A 23,594-nucleotide genomic window follows, 5' to 3' on the forward strand; every position below is an offset into this window, starting at 1 on the left:
ACCAATAAATAGCAGTACTCCTACATTAAAAAAAATTTCTATACAACCCAACGATCTCATCTCTGGATACCTAACAGAAGAATATAAAAACATCATAATATTACAGTCGTTAAGGATAAGAAACAACGTTAGTGCCTATCAAAATTTGACTGGAGGGGGGGTGTGGTGCCACCAGCAGGTCAATCTGTACCTGTGAGGCGAGTGCATCAGCAGCCTGATGGCACCTTCAGACTTCCAGATACCCCCAAAATGCTGCTGTGCCTTTGGCCTGACCCCAAAAACTTGGGGCAAAGTTTACCAAGAAAGTGAAAACGGCCAAAAGTTAGGTATGTGGGAGACACACCCACAAACCACCTCCAGCTCAGCTATATAATTCGAAGCATGGCCTCTCTGGTTCCTGATCAGACTGCCTAAAGGTCATGATCCCAGCGACTCAGAAACAAATCTCGAAACCCAATGGCTTTTGGCAGAAATGAGTCCAGTCCCTGCAGTAGATTACTGGCGCTGGGACACCCCAGGTGGGAATAGGTTTTATGCTTTGGCCTGTTCCCCCTGGCAGCCTGGTGGCCGCCATCCGCCAAAGGCCAGTAGACAGTCATGTTTGGACCCGCAGTGACGAGACACGTGGGGCCTCACGGGATGGGGGTGGAGCTGGCCCTTTCCTCCCAGTCCCAAGGAGACCCTGAGTCGCCGCTCACGAACTATCTCTCTGTCTCCTTATCAAGCTGCTTAATGGCCATGGTCCCAGAGACTCAAACAAATCTTGGAACCCAGTGGCTTTTGGCAGAAATGCGTCCGGTTCCTCCAGAAGGTTACCGGCACTGGGCCACCCCAGGTGGGAATAGGTTTTGTGCCTTGGCCTGTTCTCCGTGGCGGCCTGGTGGCCGTCATTCTACAGAGGACACTGGACAGTCAGTTTTGGGCCTGCAGTGGCGAGACATGTGGAGCCTCACGGGATGGCAGTGAAGCCGGCCCTTTCCTTCCCATCCCAAAGAGACCCTGAGTCGCTGCCCACGAACGGCCTCTCTGGCCTCTGATCAAGCTGTTTAGTGGCCATGATCCAAGAGACTCAGAAACAAATCTCGAAACCCAGCAGCTTTTGGCAGAAATGTGTCCGGATCCTGCAGTAGGTCACTGTCGCAGGGCCACCCCAGGGAGAAAAGGGTACTGTCCCTCCGCCTGCTCCTCCTTGGTGGCTCAGTGGCTGCCATCCGCCAGAGGCCATTGGACAGTCAGGTTTGGGCCCTCAGTGACGAGACATGCAGGGCCTCACGGGATAGGGATGGAGCCAGTCCTTTCCTCCCTGTCTCAACAAGACCCCAAGTGGCCGCCCACGAACGACCTCTCTGGCTCCTGATCAAGCTGCTTAACAGCCATGATCCCAGAGACTCAGGAACAATTATCGGAACCCAGAGGTTTTGGCAGAAAACCCTCCAGATTCAATTGTTAAAATTTCAGAATTTCAAAATTGCGCAGCCACTACTGCAGCTGCACAACATTATGTTATTCATAGCCAGCAATAGAAAACAAATTGTCTACTGTTACCTCTTCAGCAGATTTGAGTGTTGGGGTAAAATCCCAAATAATAATGGTGGGATCTAGTGTCAAAATTTTGAATGTGATCAAAGTAGAGAGAGAGTAATGTGGAGGTCATCTGCCCTGCAGGTAGGGAGAGGGTGTGGGATGGGGGTATACTGGGAGTTTTGGGGGTGGAGAATGGGAACTGGTGAAGGTACGAGTGTTTCATTGTATGACCGAGACTTAAACCCGAAAGCTTTGTAACTGCTCGCATGGTGATTCCATAAATAAAATTAGAAAAAATGAAAAAAAAAATCTGATTGGAGGGGCTGAGATCTGCCAGCAACTGGAATGAGCCTGGAAGCAAATATCCCCCCAGAGTTTCAGATAAGGGCCTAGCCTGATCAGCAACTTGATTTTGATCCTATGAAACATGAACTCAGATGAGTCAAATCTGACTTTGCATCTATAGACCTCTGACTTGATAACTGGGTGGTGTTTTAAGCCAAGTTTGTAGTAATGTATTTTATAGCAACAGAAAACCAACACACTACTACTTTATAGTTAACAATAAACTGCCAGAGTGACATTAAACAAAACCACGTATTTCATTTCAAATAGCAAAGAATTGAAATTTCATAAATATACAAAAAACCCACCATGCAAACCTGTACATAAAATAGCTTGGCAGAGAAGGCAAGTGTTATTTATTAGTAAATATTCTTTGTCCTATATTTTCTTATCAATTTGGCAACAACTGGCTTTAAATAAAATGAAATTATTTCCTAAATTAAAACTTGCATTTTTTTTGCTGTAAAAAATATGCATCATAAATATTTGCCATCTTAAACTAGTTGAAAGCCTGGGTTATTAATATTAAAAATACATCTTGTGTCAATTTGCTCGAGCGGGCCCAGTAACGTCTCCATTGGAGACTTTGTTGTTACTGTGTCTGGCATATCGAATACTCTCGGTAGCTTGCCGGGCTCTCCGAGAGGGGCGGAGGAATCGAACTCGGGTCGGCCATGTTGGCTGCTTGGAAGGCGAACGCCCTACCTGCTGTGCTATCGCTCCAGCAGGGCTAATATTGTAATTTTGTAATTTCTCCCTCTCAGAGAGCCCGGCAAGCTACCGAGAGTATTCGCTATGCCAAACACAGTAACAACAAAGTCTCCAATGGAGACGTTACTGGGCCCGCTCGAGCAAATCGACGATCAACGGGAGTGCCTTTACCTTACCTTACCTTACATCTTGTGTAACCACATCCCCATTCACATCCACCTTGTGTGACTATTAAATTAGCAACACCCTATTTCTATTTCTAAAACCCCAGAAACCACCTTTCTACTTTTGTCCCTGATTCAGGTTTTTTATTGGGGGGAATTACGTGGGGGCTTGGGCCACACCCGTTGTGCTCAGCACTATTGGCTCTGGGCTCAGAGATCTCTCTTGGCATGCCTGGAGGACCATATGGGGAGTCAGGAATCTAACTTGGGCAGCTGTTTGCAAGAAGATCCTACCCTCTGTACCATCTCCCTGGCCTGATTATATTTATATTTTTATTGCATTGTATTAATTTTTATGGCAAACTATCCATGCTTTCCAGGAACAAACCTTGGTCATGGTGTATAATCCTTATACTACTTTATTTTTTTTTAGCATCTATTTTTCTAATTTTGCTATTGGTCATATAGAGTGAGTAGGAAAAGTTCCCTCCTTTTTCATGTTTCTGGGAAAAAATTTTTTTCTGGAGGTTTTGTGATCAGGGCTTACTCCTAGGTCTGTACTTAGGGTTCACTCTCTGCATTGCTGGAAATGGAATCCATGCAGCTGCATGAAAGGCAAGTGTCCTACCAACTATACTACCTCTTCTGCTGCTCAGGAACATTTTAATTTTAGCATCTGTATTAATTTTATACTGGAGAGCTAATACATGAGTTAATGCACCTACCTACATGCAGCTGACACAAGCATGACTGGGGTATGTTCCCAATCATAAAGCTAGGTGTGGATCACCCTACTAACCCCTCAAAAGTGTGGTAAAATTAACCACTGTAAATCATGAGTCATTAAGACTTATGTTTTAAGGCTAAAACATCTGTTTTCTCGGGGAGATTTTTGACTACTGCTTCAATCTTATTAGCTGTAGGTCTGTAATATGTAATATGTACGGGGATAATTTCAATTACAACAACTGAGAATGTTAGGCAGAGGATGTCACAGAGTGCATGCTTTGCATGAGTGAGGCACTAGGTTCAATTGATTTCATGTGTAGAAAATTCACTCGTACATATTAGAAGATGCTCATGCACACTGGAATATAAGGCTATTTGTTAACAAAAATCAGTTTTTATTTTCCCCACAATAAGTTACCAACATAGTTTGGACTGGCCGTTCGAGAGGTCAACAGTTTTGTGGCAAAAGAGACCACACTGAATTGCTCCAGGGTATACATAAAAACACCACAGATACTGCATTTGTCAAAGAAATACAGCTGTAAAAGAATGCAAAAGTTGATTCTAAATTTTTAATATACTCATGTAAAAATTTTCAAATAAATTACTGAAAAATTCCACTAACTTGTTTACTCAAAACTTAATCTGAAAATATATCCCTTAAAAAATAAGGCTATATGGCGGCACATGCTGGGGGAAAAGGCAGCTCAAATAGAGAAGGGGACACCAAGTAAAGGATATTTGGAGGACTCGCTTGGGATGCAAAATGCATGCTGAAAGTAGACTATAGACCGAACACGATGGCCACTCAATACCTCTATTGCAAACCACAACACCCTAAAGGAAAGAGTGAGCAAAAGGGAATGCCCTGCCACAGAGGCGGGGTGGGGGGGGGATGGGGTGGGGGGACAGGAGGGCTAGTGGGATTATTGGAGGTGAAGAATGGGCACTGGTAGAGGGATGGGTACTCGATTACTGCATAACTGAAACCTAAGCACGAAAGTTTCTAAGTCTACAACTGTACCTCATGGTGTTTCACAAATAAAAAAAAGCTATATAAGTGATACAAAGGAAACCAAAGCAAACAATATTTTTATTTACCTATGTTAAAGATTAGCAGTAGTGTAATAAATAAGAATTATTCTGGATTTAGTAAGCTGAAACCTCACCATCCCAATTTTCCAAATACTTCATAATCAGAGAAAGTCTAAATTATAACCAAAGATTCACAACAGGAATAGTGTTTGGAAGTGTAAGCTAAAGTGCTGTACAAAACTATTCAGGATTGTAATCAGTATTTCAGAATAAGAAAATTAACACTACTAAGCCTCAGCCCTGGCCCACAATTAAAATTTTTAAAAAGTTGAGAGCACACAGCTAGAAGTATTTGTGAGAGCTCAAAAGGTTGAAGCACATGTCTTCCATGTATGAGGCCCCAAGTCTGATCCTTAGCACAGTACGGTTCTCTAAGCAGGACTGGCAATAGTCCCAGTAACCTCAAGCACTGCCTGAAAGCTCTCAGTAGCAAAGGTTCCAACAAGCACTGCACTGCAAGTCCAAGAACAAACTTGTCAGGATCATACTGCTGGGACTAGTATTGCAGCAAGTGATTCTTGGGACTCTGAGCACTACTTGGGAGACCCAAAACCCAAATGATATTCTCTTGATAATAAACACTTGGGTCAGGAAATTAGGACTTGGAAACAGAGGAAGGGTATGCATCTATAGAAAAATATTCCATTTCTACACTTGGGACAGTCAGGAAATAAAGACTTGGAAACAGAGGAAGGGTATGCTTCTATAGAAAAACATTCCATTTCTCTAAATAATTTTAGTGATTGATTGACCTCAAGTGGTACTCAGTAGGCCTCAAGGATTCTGGGCCCACAGAATATGTTGCTGGGCAGGCCCTGAGGCAGTGCTTGGAGTCATACATGATATGTTTAGAGGATTATGTGGTGCTGGGGATTAAACCCAGAACAGTAGTATTCGAGGTATGCACTTTCATCTGTCTCTCTGGTCCCTAAATCACTTTAAAAATTACTGCATTGAATCAAAATGAGATAGCTAACTTTCACAAGGACTGAACAGTCACCAATTCCACATGAAGTTAAAGGTAACGCTTAGGGTTAGGAATGTGATTCAAGTAGTAAAGCACATGCCTTATACGTGTGATGCCTTACATACATAGTATAAGCTCTGGACCAGCATAGCCCCAAAAGCACTGCTGAGGGTGGTTATGGTGTCCACAAATCAATACCGGATGTGGCCCATTTTAAATAATAGACAAACTTTATATAATCTTAACAAGACATTATTCTCCCACCATAATTAAAACAGATTTTTAGATTCTATTACAAAATGTAAGAAAAATATTTTTCTCACTTCAATCTACTTTAATCATTTAACTATCTTCTGTGTAAGATACTCTGATTGTAAACATATTAACTACTGTAGAAATACCCTGGGCTTCAAAAAGCTCCAAAAATATTCTTAATAAGCATTTGAATAAACAATAAACATGGCAACAAATTAATGTAACCAGATGCTCATATTCTCTCTCCTCCCAATCTTCAGTCACAAGATTGTATGAAAGATAATGTCAGAGAACATTTTTGCCTATTATAGTACTTCCTTGGCACAAGGTAGCCTTTCAATAAATGTTGGATAGTGCATAAGTTTTCCCTGTATTAACCATGGGTCATGACTTGACAGTAGTTACCAGAAAACACTTGAGGTTACTGCCTATGAGCAACAAAGGAGATATAATAAGAAATGCAATAATTCAAATTGTTCATTTGTTGATAAGCATATCCTGGAAGAACGAATGTCAATGGAGAAAAAACACTAAAAGGAAAGATTTTACTATTTCAATTATGAATGTAATACAATTTTAACAGATCACCATCTCTATTTTAATCAGGAAACTGGCATGCTGCCATCATGGAGTACTGAGACTGCAGAGATGGAATATTAGGTTTTTTTCTAAAATGTGCCTTTACTAATATGCTAGGAAAAATGCTATTTCTCTCAATTTCTTTTTGTCTTCTTTTTTAGGTTACTCGGCCATACCCAATAGTGCTCAGGGTTTACTCCAGGTTCAGGGTACAGAGAATAATCCTATACTCCTGCAAGGCAAGTACCCTACCTGTTGTACCATCTCTGAGACTCCGAGCGCATGATTTTTGCCTCAAGGCACTCAAGGTCTTTAATGGTAGAAAATGTACTTTATCCAAAAACAGTGTCTATTTAGGATGAAGACTAAAGCAAAAATGTTAAAAAAAACTTTAAAAAAAAAACTTAAAATCACTTTAGGTTGTACCAGGAAGTGGGGCTTAGTTCTCTTCCCTTTGAATCTCTAATCTTATTGACTTCTTTATTAAGACACTGTGGAAATAACATTCTGGGTGTTCTGAAGTTAGGTTAGAAAATATCATGCAGCTGTGTTTAGCTCTTTGAACCCTTATCTAACAACCCTGAGTTGCCACTTAATAAATCCAACCTCTTTAATGGTCTGTACAACAGATAAAATTCACTCAGCAGACCCTTTGTTCCATTTCCATAACTTATATCATTAAGTATTTTTTTTGAAGTTATTACAGGCCAGAGCTATAATACAGCGGATAAGACACTTGCTTTGCAGCGAACCTGGGTTTGATCCCTGGCATCCCATATGGTCCCCTGAGCCATGTCATGAGTGACACCTGAGCACAGAGCCAGCCAGGAGTAAGTCCTGAGCATAGCTATGTGTGGCCCCCCAAACAAAACAAAATAAACAAAAATGTTGTTAAGGTTGAAGTGACAGTACAGAGGGTAAGGCGCTTGCTTTGTGTGTGGCTGGCACTGGCTTCATCCCTGGCACCCTGTATGGTCCCTGGAGCTCCATTAGAAGTGATCTTTTAGCAGAGAGCCAGTAAAAAGTCCACTGGATGTTGCCCCAAAGCAAACAAAACAGAACAAAAGCAAAAAGTTGCCTTAAAATTGCAAGAAGGGAGGACTCAGGGGACCAAAAAGTAAAAATACTTTGTTTTGTGATAATGTTACAAGTGACATAGTTGAAATGCTCAAGTAATTGTTGAAATAATCAACTATTTTGAATCCATATTGAACTATTCATCCATTTTCTTCTGTCCCTGGAAATAAATCCCTTGTCAGGGGTTAGTTCTAAGTTAATCACATATGGGCAGCACTTATCTGTAACTCAAGGGACTCCCCCCGCCCCCACTTCCCGCCTGCTCTCAGGACCTTTCCCCCACCCTCCAACAGCTTCTTTTCAGTCATGGTTAACTGCTTCTCCAATATAGTCACCACTTTCAATCTCTTTACTCCTTTCCCCTCTTAAGTGCTTGCAGGTTAAATTGAGAATGCTCACAAAACTGGTAGACGCAAAGGGAAATTAAGTGTACAAAGTCAATAAAAACATAGCTATTACATATAAATAGAAATAATTATTTTATAAGATACAAGCAAGTCAAAGAGCTTCACTCCAGTAGTACAGATGACTCAGTTGATAAGTATGTTTACAAATGATCAACTTATACTTCCAGAACTTGGAAATATTTATATAGAGTATAATTATATATAGAATATTTAATATTTGTAGCCTGAAAAAAAATGCTGTTTACCTGAAAATCAATATTGTTGTCAATACAATGTTCATTCTTCTCTGCCAAAATCTTCCCATAGTTTTCTGATTTGATAAGATTTTCAATTCTCGTTTTATCTTTCATGGTTGCCTCTAAATCCTTCATTGTTTCAGTTTCATTTTTTATAGTAACAGTATCAGACATCCTCATTAGCAAAGGTTATTTTAGAATTCTACAGGGAACTTGAAGCCTTCACAAGAAATGAAAAAAAAAATTAGTTCATCTCCAAACATTTCTTACATTCAGTAAAGCCAAAATATCGGCTGATATTTATGCTTAGGGAGTAATGTTAAGTATACAGAAAGAGGCAAGGTATCTGCTTTTATATAGAGGTTAGCAGAAGAAAAGTTCAGTAAAAAAAAGAATCAAAACACACAAGACCTATACTAAAAGTGCAAAGTGATTTTGATCCAGGTATTAATTTTTCAAGTTAGGAAACATTAAGGAATAGGGAAAATAATACTTAAACTTAGATAATATCAGAATTTTTTATAGGGATATTTTGAATATTGTAAAAAATATTGTACTATATAGCTTTCATCTGGGTTTCCACAGCTCCAACTTTCTTAACTTGTCCTAAAATACAGAAAGAAAATGATTCTTAAAATAAGCAACAAGGTTGTTCATTGCAGCACTCTTTACAATAGCCAGAAACTGGAAGAAACCTGAATGCCCAAGAACAGATGACTGGTTAAAGAAACTTTGGTATATCTACACAATGGAATACTATGTAGCTGTTAGAAAAGATGAAGTCATGAAATTTACATACAAGTGGTACAACATGGAAAGTATCATGCTAAGCGAATGAGTCAGAAAGAGAGGGATAGACATAGAAAGATTGCATTCATCTGGGGGATATAAAGTAACAAAATATGAGATTAATACCCAAGAATAGCTGAGATCAGCACCAGGAGGATTACTCCATAACTTAGAGGCCAGCCGGGTATTCTAGGGGAAAGGGCAGTTCAGATAGAGAAGGGAGCACCAAATAAAGGGTGTTAGGAGGATCCTCCCAGGAGGGGAGATGCATGTCGAAAGTAGACTATGAAAAAAAAAATTAGTTCATCTCCAAACATTTCTTACATTCAGTAAAGCCAAAATATCGGCTGATATTTATGCTTAGGGAGTAATGTTTGCCACTCAATGCCTCTTTTGCAGACCACAACACCCAAAACGAGAGAGAGAACACAGGGGATTGCCCTGCCACAGAGGCAGGGGGGGAAGGGGGGATGGGGATGAAGGGGATATTATCCATGGTGGTGGAAAATGGGCACTGGTGGAGGGATGGGTATCTGATCATTGTATAATCGAAACCCAAGCACAAAAAATAGTAAATCTACAACTGTACCTCATGATGTTTCACTAATAAAAAAAAATAAGCAACAAGGTCCTATGCAAAACATAGTTATGACTCTGCATGACCATTCTGGTATGTAAGTCAAACCTTGAAAACTCTCCTGACTTATGTGATTCATAACTAAAAGAGATGCTAGTCAGTACAGGAAATCAAATTTATAAGATCCTGTGCTTGTATCTTTAGTTGGTTAAGAAGACACTGGAGACTTCACATTGGAAATCAAACATGATGGTAACAGAGATAATGTTAACTCAGGGCACACGGGAAATGTGAACCTAAACAACTGAGCTTGACATAAACAAGTTTTTCCCTCTAGCTTTACTGAACTTAATTGCCATATAACAGGGTGTAAGTTTAAGGCATAACATGATTTGATCAATGTAGTTATTGCAAAATAATTATCATAATAAAGTAGGCCAACACATTCATCACCTCCTACAAAGACAGTTATAACAAATAGAAAACTAAAGCAAAAACAACTTATTTTTGAAATGCACCGAAAAAAAAATTTAGGTCAATTTACAAATCAACGTAAACATGTTAAAGAAAGTATTACAGGGCTGGAGGTAGGGCTTTTGCCTTGCACACAGCCAACCTGGGTTTGATCTCCAGCACTCCATATGGTACCCTGAGCCTGCCAGGGGTGATTCCTGAGCGCAGAGCCAGAAGTAGTCCTGAGCACCGCCAGATGTGGCCCCAAACAAAAAGCGTGTATGGTAGAATTCAAGAGTGGCTGAATTGTTTGCAGCAACATTCTTGTAACTTTTCTGTATTCCTGAAAACTTCATAATAAAATCTTGAGGAGGATAAACAAGCAGAACTTGTATTTGCTATATCAACCTGGAAAATTCAGGAATTATCAATAGTATTTTACAATTAAATACCTAAAAAGTGTTGGCGCGTGATTTGTGCATTTGGTGGCCGAGAACTGCCTCCCCAGGCCTGCCAAAGATGACAGATGACAGGTGAATGAAGGAATGGTGAAAGGGAGAAACAGGGGCCATAGGCTGGTTGGTAGTCAGGGACCATTTATTTTTCTTCTCTCCTCTCCCTACTTCTTTCTTAGAGTGTAGTTATTTCTCCTCTTTCTCCCTTGTAGCATATTTATAGAGAGATTGTGAAGGGTGGGGGTATACATAGGTGGGATCACAACATTATCATAAAAATAAATAGATGTAAATCCCCTCCTTCAGGGAGATTAACTCAATCTGGGGGTAAAGCACTCTTGATTACTAGATCTGCTCCAGGGTAGATCCCATCTAGGGCGTACTGTTTTCTCCTTTTAGCTAGCAATCCACTTAAACAACCACAATAAACTTACTTCTTACTAACATTTCTAGTCATTTTGGAAAAACTCAGTAAGAGATATATTAAGCTAAGACTGGTTCTTCCTGGGGATATCTCACTATATATCCCAGACCATACATAGTCCTCAGGCCAGGTTAGTCTTTCCTAACCCCAGCAGGGTCCTTCAGTTACTTCTTTTTGGGTCATGACAGTTTGTTACATGACTGTGCTCTTAACTTACTATATTTCTTACAGCGTTTAGACTGTCTCTTTTCGATGCCAGGGCAGCTGACAACTTGCCCGGGTGCATCCAAGTCCCTTCCTTTTGGGAGTGTTAGGAAGTAAGAGGAACTGAGGCTTAAGTCAGATAAATATGATGGATGCCCAGGAGTAAATATTATTCAGAGTCAATTAACTCCCATGTTACAAAAGCATAGCCTCAATTGTCTTCCTTTGTCTATACAAAAAGAGCATTGCTAAACCAAGCAAAGAGCACAGAGGAAAGAGAAAAGCAATATAGAATTATTAGTGCCTGGTGGAACTGGGTGTGCCTTGGAAGCACTGTTGTTGGGAGTAACTCAATAAACCTAAGCCCCCTGCAGGAGGAGCAAGGACAAACTAATGCTATCAACAAACATCCAAACAGATTTCCAGGAAGCCACACCTGAAAGGTAAAAAATTCAAAGAAACTTACTCTGAACTCACAGATTACACTGAATTAAAGACAAAGCCTTCTTTAATTGTATCTTATAATAGTTAGCTTGTTCATTTTAAAAATAAAAAGATTACTGAAAGATAGTTAAAAAACATTATGGCTCCTCTCTTTTTAATATGCAAGAATTTGAAAGAAAAAGGCATGTTTTTATGTAAATGATAGTAGAGTTTACCTGATGTATCCTATGGATTTGGGATTGTGGTGTACCACAAAAATAAAATAAAATAATCCAAGGTTCTTTTTCACAGTTGTCAGCCAGGATGTCAATTGTATTGAACCATCTGGAATCTGGCAGGAGGAGTCCCATGTCCTTGTCACCACTGTAGATACCTGGACTGAATTAGACTGTCTTGGATCAAATATATCATAACTTTCAGTGGCCTAAAATTAAAAGAGAAGAGAACATTTTAATAGAATAGCCAAGGGAAACAAAAGGTTATATAATTCATTCAGAAATTTAAAATATTACTTACTAGTGATTTTATTATTTTATTTACATAAATAAGTCAGAACACTTAGTGATAAATGATTCCAACAAGTTAATTATATGAAACAAAAAAATCTAAGGCCTAAGGCCTTACAGAGTTTAGCAGTAAGTGCAAAAGAAGATAAAAGTGAAGGAATTAACGTTTAATCAGAACCTAACATGCTGTGCTGTATTATCTTCATGTCATAAACAAGGTGGGGGGGGGGGAATAAAACATTTGTCCAAGATCATACCTGACTCCAAGAACTAGTTTTCTTCCAGAGCAACAATACTATAAACTTAAAGACTATAATTCTGATTAATAATCACATTGTATTTTTCAAAGTACAAAAGAACAAAAGGCTATAATAAGTAATAAGCCATTTCACATTTTCAAAGAAGCCTTCACTGTCGGTTAAAAGCAACTGTCTATAAAGGGTGGAGAGATGATTTTAGGCACATCTGAAAGGTAAATGCCAAAATCCTCCCGTGCTATGTTTTTAACATCAGTTTCACTTTGTATTTTTTTTTTGTAGAATTGAATAAAGCACCACCGCAAACAACCTAAAAATCATACACAGCTTTTCTAATCTTCGGACAATTTTGTTTTAATGACCAGAACAACACAATTTTAAGGTAAAAAAATTGAACACATTATGTTCCCCAGATGAATGCAATCTTTCTATGTCTATCCAAGAATGGCCGAGATTAGTACCAGGAATTTTACTCCATGGCTTGGAGGCCAACCACACAAGCTAGGGGAAAAGGGAGCTCAGATAGAGAAGGGACCACCAAATAAAGGGTGTTGGGAGGATCCTCCCAGAATGGGAGAAGCATGCTGAAAGTAGAATACAGACCAAACATGATTGCCACTCAGTGCCTCTTTTGCAAACCACAACACCCAATAAGAGAGAGAACAAAAGGTAATGCCCTGCCACAGAGGCAGGGTGGGATAGGCGGGATGGGGGGTGGGGGGGTGGGAGGGATACTGGGATCCGTGGTGGTGGGAAATGGGCACTGATGGAGGGATGGGTAGTTCATCATTATAAAATTGAAACCCAAGCACAAAAATTTATAAGTCTACAACTATACCTCATGATGTCTAATAAAAAAAAAGAAAAAATTGAACATAATAAACAGCAAGAGATACAATACTAATATGGACAAGTTTGCATTATAGAACTTCAAAACTTATTCTGAAATCTAGTCATTTAGTTCCAGGAAGTTAGTATACTGAATAAGGCTCTTGCCTTGCATGCAGCTGACATGGGTTTAATATTTGGTACCATATTTGGTCCTCCAAGCCCCAGCAGGAATGATCCCTAAGCACAAAGTCAAGAGAAAACCCTGAGCTCTATTGGGTGTGGCCCCCCCCAAAAAAAACCTAAAAAAAAAGTATATACACATACATACTAGTGTAGAAACCTGATTAAATTTCACATCATTTTTCTTATTGCAAATTCAGTATATTTATAGTTAAAAGGTTTGTAAAAAAAAAAAAGAGATATAAAAAGTGTCACAAGATTTTTGGGTACTGAGTGGTAGTACAGATAGCACAGTGTCTAGCACTTGGCTGACCTGGGTTGGATCCACGATACCCCACATGTCCCCCCAGCACAGTCAAGAGTAATTCCTGAGTGTAGAGCCAAAAGTAAACCTCTGAGCATAGTTGGGTGTGACCTCCCGCAAAAAAACAAAACAAAAACTACAGTTTACACAAGTTTTGAAAAAAACTGACACTAAATCAAATAACTGAACTGGTTTTTTAAAAAACTTTTTACTGAGGTTCTGTGATTTAGAATTCTGTTCATGATGATTTCCCATATACATAATTTCAACACCAAACCCATCTTCCTCCCCAAGGATCCCAATGACCCTCCCATCAATCCCCCCACCTGATTTTTCTAGAGATTTACCCCCAAACAAAAAACCAAAGACACTTCATATAATCTGTTAAAAAGTTTCATGTTAATTAAAGTCAATTTTTTGCATTTATTTTAAGAAAACTTATATGAAATAGTAGACACAAGATGGCAGTACCTACTAAGTTGCCTAATTCTGTTCGTTCTTGACTGTGTTCCAATGACGAATTACAATTTTTTTTTTTTAAATTCTAACAAAGCATGGTTGCAATCTATTTAAGAAATGAACAGGGCATTAACTTAGGCAATAGCTGCAAAAAGCAATAAGGAAACGGCACATTGTTAGGAGGTGGACAGTCACAAGTCTAATCCTTTTAGGATCCACAGGAACCTTAGAGACCAGCTAGCCCATCTTCCTACTGCCAAGCAAGTTGCTAGTGCATAAGGTCATATACCTTCCCTAAAATAGCACAATGCCTTGCGTGACGATTAGTTGCTATTAGGTCACAGCCCTTTTAGGACATAACTAAATTAATGACTAATTCTGAACTAAAGTGACCAGGTAGCAATGATGCAACAGAAAGAAACATCAATTGCATTAGCATGAGATCTTGAGTTTAAATTCCACCTCTGCTAAATTATGACTCTGGTAAATTACTTAATCTTTCTGAACTAGTTTTGACTTCTAAAGTGCAGGGAAAGAAAAATTAGCTCCTGAATTTCCAGTGAGGAATAAAATAGTTTACATGTACTATACCTGGAGCGACAGCACAGAGGGTAGGGCGTTTGCTTTGCGCTCAGCCAACCCAGGTCTGATCCCTTCGTCCTTCTCCGAGAATGCGGCAAGCTACAGAGTATCCCGCCCACAGGGCAGAGCCTGGTAAGCTCCCCGTGGCGTATTCGATATGCCAAAAACAGTAACAAGTCTCACAATGGAGACGCTACTGGTGCCCACTCGAGCAAACTGATGAACAACGGGAGGACAGAAGACAGTGGACGCCTGATCTTAGCCAAATGGTTGAGAAGCTATTAAAGATGTTGTAAATGTAACATATCAACACAGCCTCCAAGCAAACACTCCCCAAAATGTTAGTTCTCTTCCACTGTCAGGCTCACTACAGGACGACAAGTGGTTGAGGCTGCTTCTGCTGGATGTGATTACAGCTTGATAGAATTGATAGCAGATCCACTTGGGGTGCAGAGTGACTTTTGTTGGGGGCCATGTGTTTTTTTTTCCCCTTTTCTGAGAGGGGTGTTCTCCCAAGCAGTGCTCACTGGTGCATGGGAGATTAGGAAGTGCCAAAAACAGAAAACAGGGCTTCCTCATGCAAAGTACATGTTCTAGTCCTTTGAAATATTTTCTTGGTCCCCCTCAAGTCTTATTGTGGATACACCCTATGAAGCTCTGAGAAAGAGAACACCAGAGTTTGTGTAGAGATAGTGGCCTCAGGGTCCCTGATGGCCTCAAAGGTGGCTATCGTTTTAAGTCTTCTAATGTAGCACCGTAGCACTGTCTTCCCATTGTTTATCTATTTGCTCGAGTGGGCACCAGTAACGTCTCCACTGTGAGACTTGTTACTGTTTTTGGCGCATCAAATACGCCATGGGGACCTTGCCAGGCTCTGCCGTGTGGGCCGGAATACTCCCGGTAGCTTGCCGGGCTCTCCGAGAGGAAGACTTTTAATGTACCATTAAAAATCCACAAGGTGGGGGGGGGGGGGTAGGGGAGGAGGAGATGCAGAATATTTGCTCCATGGGCTGAGCATACTGCCTATGGGAGGCCCGGGTTCAATCTCAGGCATCACATGGTCTCTCAAGCACAACTCGGTGTGTTTGTTCCAAAAGGAGTTGGGGTAGTAAGCATAAGAAAAGGGGAGCTGAAATGTAACTCAAAGTCTGGAGAAAATACCTAGCATGGAGTTACAGTCCTGGCACCACGTGTTCTTGAGCACCAAAGGGGTGGCTCTAATGGCTCCCAGCAGCAGCATATCACCAGGCCTGAGCACTGAGCCTTCAGCCAGACACACACAACTGAGACAAATGTTACAGGGATTGGGCCCCAGGCCCCTTGAAGGGAGTGTACATTCCACTCCCCAAAGAACGTCCACACTGATTTTTTGCACTGCTTTCTGAAATACTAATGCATTTGTTTGAAATAATATTTTACTTTCCAAATACTCAAGATGCTACAGGGCCAGAGATAGGACAGGTGGTTTGCACGCACCCAACACAGGTATCATAGGATCCAGGATCCATGGAACATCTCTGAAAGTGACTCCAGAGGGTAGAGTCAGTCGTAGCCTCTGACCATAGCAGGACGTTACACAGCACTTCTACACCGACCCCCAGCCCCCAAAAGAGATGCAGCTTTTTAGTGTCCAGTTAAAAAGCAAAACAAAACAACTTTTACCTCTGCACAAACCCTATACTTCCACTATATGGGCATGAGGGTGTCAAATTAAGAAACCTAAAAGACAGTGCGCACCATAGGTGTGCTACAACATTCAGGAGGCAATTAAGTAAAGTTAATAAAAAAATTATATGAGGGAAGGGTATGTGGCTCAAGTGTTTGAGCTCATTCCTTGCATGCCTAAAACCCTGGGTTCGAGTCCCAGTATGGCATGACTCACTGCAGCTGTGTGAAAACATTTTTTTTTCTTAAAAGCAATCTATATGAATCTGTTGTTTCTACAATAAAAGATAACTTGAAGAACAAAATGTTGGCACTTATTACTTAAGTATCTGCCACTGATGATATTTAACAACATTTTCCTAGGTCATAAATAAAAAGACAAATATGAAGACAAATAAGAATTTCTCTCAGGTGGAGTATAAAAAGTCAAAACAAGGGAACAGATTGTGGGAGTAAGTTGTTAATCTACATTCAACGAAGTATGAAACTTACTCCTAAAAGGTAGTCCTGTACACCTCTGGGGGGAGAAGAGGGAGGAGAGGGGGAGGAAGGGGGAGAGGAAGAGAGGAGGAGGAGACCTCCAAAACTGATTTTACTGTGATTATGTGCTGCACAAGTTTTTAAATTCTGAGCCAATTTGATTTCCAGGGATCAATGTGATTTGTTTATCATCTGCTAGGAAATAAAACAGATTTTAAATTCTGTGCAAGAGAAAATTTCCCAAGTCTTACAAAAAAATTAGGAAGAGAGCGGAGAGCAGGAGAGACAGTACAGTTGAGTAAGGCGCTTGCCTTGCACACTGCTGGGCTGGGTTCAATATCCAGCACAATAAATGGTACCTGAGCAGAGCGAGGAGTGATCCCTGAGCATAGGTGGGTACGGCCCAAAAACCAAAAGAAAAAATCTGGGAGGACTGTAGAAATAGTACAGAGGCAACCAGTTAGATTCATGAGCAAAGTTAGGATTAAGTCCTGAACAGCCCTGTGTCTGGCCTCCAAACAAACTAGAAGGAAAATATTAATGAAATAATAAAAATTTTAAAGTTTGGGGGCCAAATTGATAGTATGGCAGGTAGGGCATTTGCATTTCATGTGACTGACTCAGGTTTGATCACTGGCTTCCCATACGGTCCCCCGAGACCACCGGGAGTGATCCCTGAGCTCAGAGTCAAGAGTAAGTTATAGAGATATCAAGTGATTTATCCAAGGTGACAGATAGTAAGTGGGGAACCAGGTAAAACTTAGGGCTAAGAGGTGCTCCACTCTAGGTTCTTATCCTGAATTTTGTTTCAACATTCATATGTATCCAGAAAAGGGACAGTTTGGGTTTATAGAGCATCTTTATTTCAAAATTACTTGTAACCTGTACGCAACACTGTTTTTAATGCAGAAAGTTAACACTTTTTTTACATGGCACAGAAAGAAACTATTCTTGACTCTGTAACAAAGTGTCAGAATAACTAATGAATCATCAGAACTGTCGAGTAATCATCCAATTTCTCTTAATCTCTCTAATCTCTTGTGATCATGAATACTGAACTACATAAATAAATCTTGCTTGCAGTAAGAATCCAATTTGCGGCTAAGCGACAATTTGGAGCTTAATATACAAATGATAATCATCAACAGTTAAGTACCTTACTCAAAGTGACAAAATACCACACTAGTATGCATACATGTAGTCAATGAAATGGTAGTTTTTCTACTAAAAACGCCGTAGTTCCCAGTCACAAAAATGCAATACTGACAGTGCTAATTCAAAAGATCACCATGTCAGGCTTAAAGCCTGATTTCTGGTTCACTAGCACACTGTCACTGTCACTGTCTTCCCGTTGTTCATTGATTTGCTCAGGCGGGCCCAGTAACATTGTGAAAAGAATTAAAAAGTTAGGCAATTAAAAATACTCTAACTGACACAACAAAAACAGGTTTCTTCTGAACAATGTTTAAGAAATCATGGGACTGGATAGTAAAGTGGGTCGGATGTTAGCCTTCCACATGACAGAACAGGGTTCGGATTCTTAGCACCTCATATGGTCCCCATGCGCCACCAGAAATGAACCCAGAGTGCAGAGCCAGGACTAAGCCCTGAGCAGTCAGATATGGCCCCCAAAAAGAACAAAAGAAAAAAAGAAAAAGAAAAAAGAAAGAAATCCTGTGCTTGTTTGTATAGAAAGAAATCCAGCCTAAAAAAATAAATACAAGGGCTGGAGAGATAGCACAGCGGGTAGGGCGTTTGCCTTGCACTCAGCCAGCCTGGGTTCGATTCCCAGCATCACATATGGTCCCCTGAGCACCACCAGGAGTAACTCCTGAGTGCAGAGCCAGGAGTAACCCCTGTGCATCGCCAGGTGTGACCCAAAAGGCAATAAATAAATAAATAAATAATAAATACAAAGTACACCTCACATAAATATTAAGAAAAGAGTTGCATGATTATATTATTTTCTGTCACTGTAACTGTCCTCTCCTTGTTCATCGATTTGCTCGAGCGGGCCCAGTAACATCTCCATTTTTTGAGACTTGTTGTTACTGTGTTTGGCATATTGAATACGTCGCGGGTAGCTTGCCAGGCTTTGCCACATGGGCGAGATACTCTTGGTAGCTTGCTGGGCTCTCCGGGGCAGAGGAATTGAACCCGGCTCAGTGGGGCTGGCTGTGCGCAAGGTCAATGTCCTACCTGCTGTGCTATCGCTATTTTCTAAATAAAATTTATGATACTGCATTGCCTTCTCTACCTGAATATTCAGTGTCATTTTGTTAGATGGACAAAAAGCTGTTTCTCAAAGGGAGAAAAAAGTAAGGTGGCTGGCACACTTATAAACCAAGACACACGAGCTTCTCCTAAGGTTATAATAAGTACTGCACCGTATTACTGTAGTACTGTCCTCCTGTTGTCCATCGATTTGCTCGAGTGAGCACCAGTAATGTCTCCATTGTGAGACTTGTTGTTACTGTTTTTGGCATATCAAATACACCATGGGGAGCTTGCCAGGCTTTGCTGGTCAGGTGGGATACTCTCGGTAGCTTGCTGGGCTCTCCAAGAGGAGTGGAGGAATAGAACCCGGTCAGCCGTGTGCAAGACAAACGCCCTTCCTGCTGTGCTATCGCTCCAACCCAAGATTATAATAAGCATTAGCTATAATTAATTTTTCTTTTTAAGTGTCAGGGGCCAAGCTCAGGACCTCACACATACGACATGCACTGGACTGCTGTTGAGTCATACTCCTGGCTCTATCAAAAAAGAACAAGTAAGACAGAATAACTTTGATATGAACAGATTTAAGTATAAAAAATATAATTGTGGCAATAGCATAATATGTAAAATAATCAATAAGTGTATATTTATTATATATTAAATTTATTATAGTTTAGTGTTAATATTTATGGTTTTAATGAAGTTATCACACCTCACCATGGTCAACGTTTTATTTTATTTAAATATGGGTTTAGGGGTCATAAGAGATGGGAAATGTATGCTGGCTGGTGAAGGGACATTCAACTGTTTTAAACAGTTGTTTCCAGATGTAAATTTGTACTACTGAGGTGTTATGGTGCTTCAGAAGGCTAGTAAATTGGCTCTGAAGAGATAGCTCAAATGGCAGAGAGCATATCTAACATGTTGGTCCTGAATTTGATCCTGGAACCACATGGCAAAGCAATCACAGGTCCAAGCAGTGTTGTGTCAAACAGTGGCAACAACCCTCCAGCACTATTGGGTGTGGTCCTTTTAAGAATAACAAGGCAGGCCAGAAACAGGGCATTTGCCTTGCACAGGACTGACCTGGGTTCAATCCATGAGCATCCCACAGGGTCCAGCGAGTTCAGTCAGGATTATGCCTTATGCATCCCTATGCATCACGGGGTGTGGCCCCAAATCAAACCAAAACAAAACCAAGTAGTGACAAGGCAAAATATAGAAAGTTGGAAACTGGGCCAGAGAGAATACAGTGGGCAGGGAAACTGCCTTGCATGTGGCTGAGCTGGGTTTGAACCCTGGCAGCCTATATGGTCTAAGCACTGCCAGGAGTAGTTCCTGAGTCTGCAAAATTGGGAATAACCCCTGAGTATCACTGGGTAGGGCCCCCTTCCTCCCCTCCCCAACAAAAAATTAATGAAATTATAGTACTAAAATAACTATGTATGCTGATACCTTTATGATGCAGGGGTCTAAGTTTGAGTCAAAGAAGAAGTTAAAACAAGTGTTGTCATTAGATAACCAAAGCAAGGAGAAATGGAAGACAAACAGAACAGCTAAGGTGATGATGCCCAACACAAGAGTCTAACAAACAGTACTCTGAAGACTAATGATACTGGAAGGGCTAGAATCTTTGCCAGGAATATGCAAATTTATAGCAAACACTAGCAAAAGTGACAATGAGTAGTGGGTCAAAGGGCAAAATTTAAGAGCATGCAAGTGCTCATAGAAATCCAAGAGTAAACTTGGAGAGATTCTGAAGGTGTCTTGAAATTAGAAGTGAAAGCAAGGGACAATGCAATAGGCTCCATTATTGAAACTGAATAGTGAGGGCAAAAAGAATTTCCCCAAATTCTAAACCTATCATAGTTCACGAGTGTGTTAAAATCAGGATTGAAATAAATAAGTCGTAGCAAGCTCTCTTGGCACACAATGAAAGCTTAAAAAGGAAAAAAACCCCACATGTAGGGCTGAAAAGGTAGTACACTTGCCTTGGTTAGATATCTGGGTTAGTAATGCCCCAAAGTAGAGAGATAGTAAGAGGGAAATCTACCAGAGAGGCAGGGGGAGGGGTAGGAAAAGGTGGGAGGAGGGGGAGGGATACTGAGGACACTGGTGATGAAAATGTACTCTGGTAGAGGGATGGGTGTTCCATCATTGTATGACTGAAACTCAAACATGAAAGCTTTGTAACTGGAGCCCAAAACTGTAGCTCAAAGCTGTACCTTTAATTGTTATTCAATTAAAAAAAAAAGATGTCTGGGTTAGACCCCCAGCATCCCATCATTCCGTAAATTCCCCTGAGCACCACCAGGAGTGATTCCTGAGTACAAAGCCAGGAGTATCCCTGAACATCACTGCTTGTGGCCCTAACATCAAAATAAATAAAATAAACACGTGGAGAAAAAAAAATAACTTGATCTCATCTCTGACCATGTTTTGATAAACAAAGAACATTAAAATCTTAAGACTACTGGAAAGTGGGTATAGATAATAAGAAAATGAGAAGCAAGCTTAAGATAATGGGCATGAGAGAAGATACAGATTTTTATTGCATATTGCATTTTAATTGATCATAATACATTCTTTATATGTCACATTATCTACTTAAAAAAGATGTGTTCAAGTTATGGAATTGGCTATAGGAAGAAATCTATGCAGTCTTTGCCGCACAATTATCTTCTATATATAATAAGAACTAGAAAATCATTGTCCCCCCCAAAAAAAATTTTAAAAAAATCATTCTCTAATATAGAACAATATGGGTATTATGTATGAACAGTCAGAGTAAAATACTGCAAAATAAAAAAATTCAGCTGGCTGCTGTCTCTGGGTCCTGGAAGACAAGCTCTGAAATCACTGATGTGGTAAGGGTGTCTTTATTGTTAAGGTGGGCCCTGAAAATTTATGTTAACAAAGTGACTCAAAAAATTCCCACATGGATTATGCTAATCGGTGACTCAGGATAGGACTGGCCAAAGCTTTAAGACTAACAATATAAGGGGCCAGAGAGATTACCCTCGCACTACGATATAGTGCATAATATTGCCATTCAGGGAGCTCATATTCCGCTTTCAAAGTATTTATTGTGGGCCCAGAGTGAAAGCACAACAGGTAGGGTACTTGCTTGGCACATGGCCAACCTGGTCAATCCCCCCGCATCCCATATGGTTTTCCAGCACAGCCAAAAGTGATCCTTCAGTGCAGAGAGCCAAGAGCAAACCCTGAGCTCTTGGGTGTGTCCCTCGTCCTTCACCACAAAAAAGAAGTCTATATATGAATTCTAACTAGTAATTCTTGCTTTATAATTTATATATTTAATACATTTTTAAAAAAATCTGTTTTTGGTTTCCTGCTTTTGGGGATCACAGTCTGAGATTCCCAGGAGGCACTTCTGACTTAGAGGTCACTCCTCTGGTGTTCTGGGCACCATGTTGTATCAACACAGGAAGTTAAAAATTACTGATTTTACTGAAAAAGATATTACATAGTAATCAGAATAGGGGTTGGTTAGCTAAAGAGATGTTACCAGATTTAACAATGAATTTTTTAGGACCGATATCCTTGTACCGCATACTGCACTCTCTACGAGTAGGAGTCTAATTATATAGCGAGAAGATAAGCAACAGAGGCACAAAATGAATGCAAATATAGGAACTGCTACTTAACTTTGGCAGGAAAAATCACATTCAACTCAGCTTCAAAGATTTTCATCTTTCACACCTTTCTTTGCCTCATAAAATGACTTATCAAATGCAAATTTCAATTTCTCCCATGATAGCTTTTATACTAGTTATCATACAACTATAGTGTTATTCAGATACACTATGCATTCATCTTGGTTTACATAATAGAATAAAACAATATTATGATAGTTGCTAAGAAGATGTTGTTCTTTTAGCAACTATCATAATATTTTTTGTTGTTCTTTGAACAATTTAAAATATAGTGATGTGAAACACAAATTTTTAAGAAAGTTAAAATTTTCGAAAGACAGACATGTCTAGTATTTTTGCTACTTACTATTCATGCAAAATGGAAAGCTAAAAAAAAAAAAAGAAAAAATTCTCACATATATACACCTCAACACATTTGGATAATAGCAAGACACACACACATATATAAAGCCATGAAAAATATGTTTACCTATAATCTAGAATACAATTTATGAAGTTGGATAATGAAAGAAAAAAATCACTGTCAAATTATTTTAAATGATGATTTCTATATGTGCTAATTTATATATTATAAGGCCTGAAATATCAGGTTTGTAAAAATAAAATAAAAAATGAAACACTAATTTAAATGAAAACATCCAATTATTATCCAATAGTTTTTCTAGAAAGTACTGATTTTACATCAAATAAAATGCAACCAGTAACTACTATTAATTAACCAAACAAAAAAAGGTCAAGTTCTGGTACCAGAGAAAATAAAAAACCTATGAGAAAATATAAATCTGGTGAGTGTATATATTTGAGTGAAGCCTGTACAAGAAAGGAAAAAAAGAAACCCTGAGATAAACCGGGGAGCAAACTGTCAAGAGGAATGGAGGGGAAAGGATGATTAGAAAAATCAGCAGTCCGGGAGACTGGGAGAGGTACTTAACAGGGACAGAGATGTACAGAAAAAAAGGCACAAAAGAGTTAAGGAGGTTAAGAGGAAGAAGGAAAGGGCT

At 39.8% G+C, this 23,594-nt stretch overlaps 1 protein-coding gene across 15 annotated transcripts in view; it reads right to left on the reverse strand.

The window, feature by feature from the left end:
* Window positions 1-23,594, reverse strand: part of R3HDM1 (R3H domain containing 1) — a 150,658-nt gene that overhangs the window by 90,791 nt on the left and 36,273 nt on the right. For all 15 annotated transcript variants that reach the window (XM_056117721.1, XM_056117718.1, XM_056117717.1 and 12 more), the window contains exons 2-3: window positions 11,651-11,859; window positions 8,099-8,309 (exon numbers count right to left, since the gene is read on the reverse strand). In XM_056117721.1, coding sequence (XP_055973696.1) covers window positions 8,099-8,269 — 171 coding nt within the window. In that variant the 5' untranslated portion in view covers window positions 8,270-8,309; window positions 11,651-11,859. The remainder of the gene's footprint in view (window positions 1-8,098; window positions 8,310-11,650; window positions 11,860-23,594) is intronic.

The sequence above is a fragment of the Sorex fumeus genome, unplaced genomic scaffold, assembly GCF_029834395.1.
Source record: "Sorex fumeus unplaced genomic scaffold, SorFum_2.1 ptg000035l, whole genome shotgun sequence".
In the NCBI taxonomy this organism is placed as follows: Eukaryota; Metazoa; Chordata; class Mammalia; order Eulipotyphla; family Soricidae; genus Sorex; species Sorex fumeus.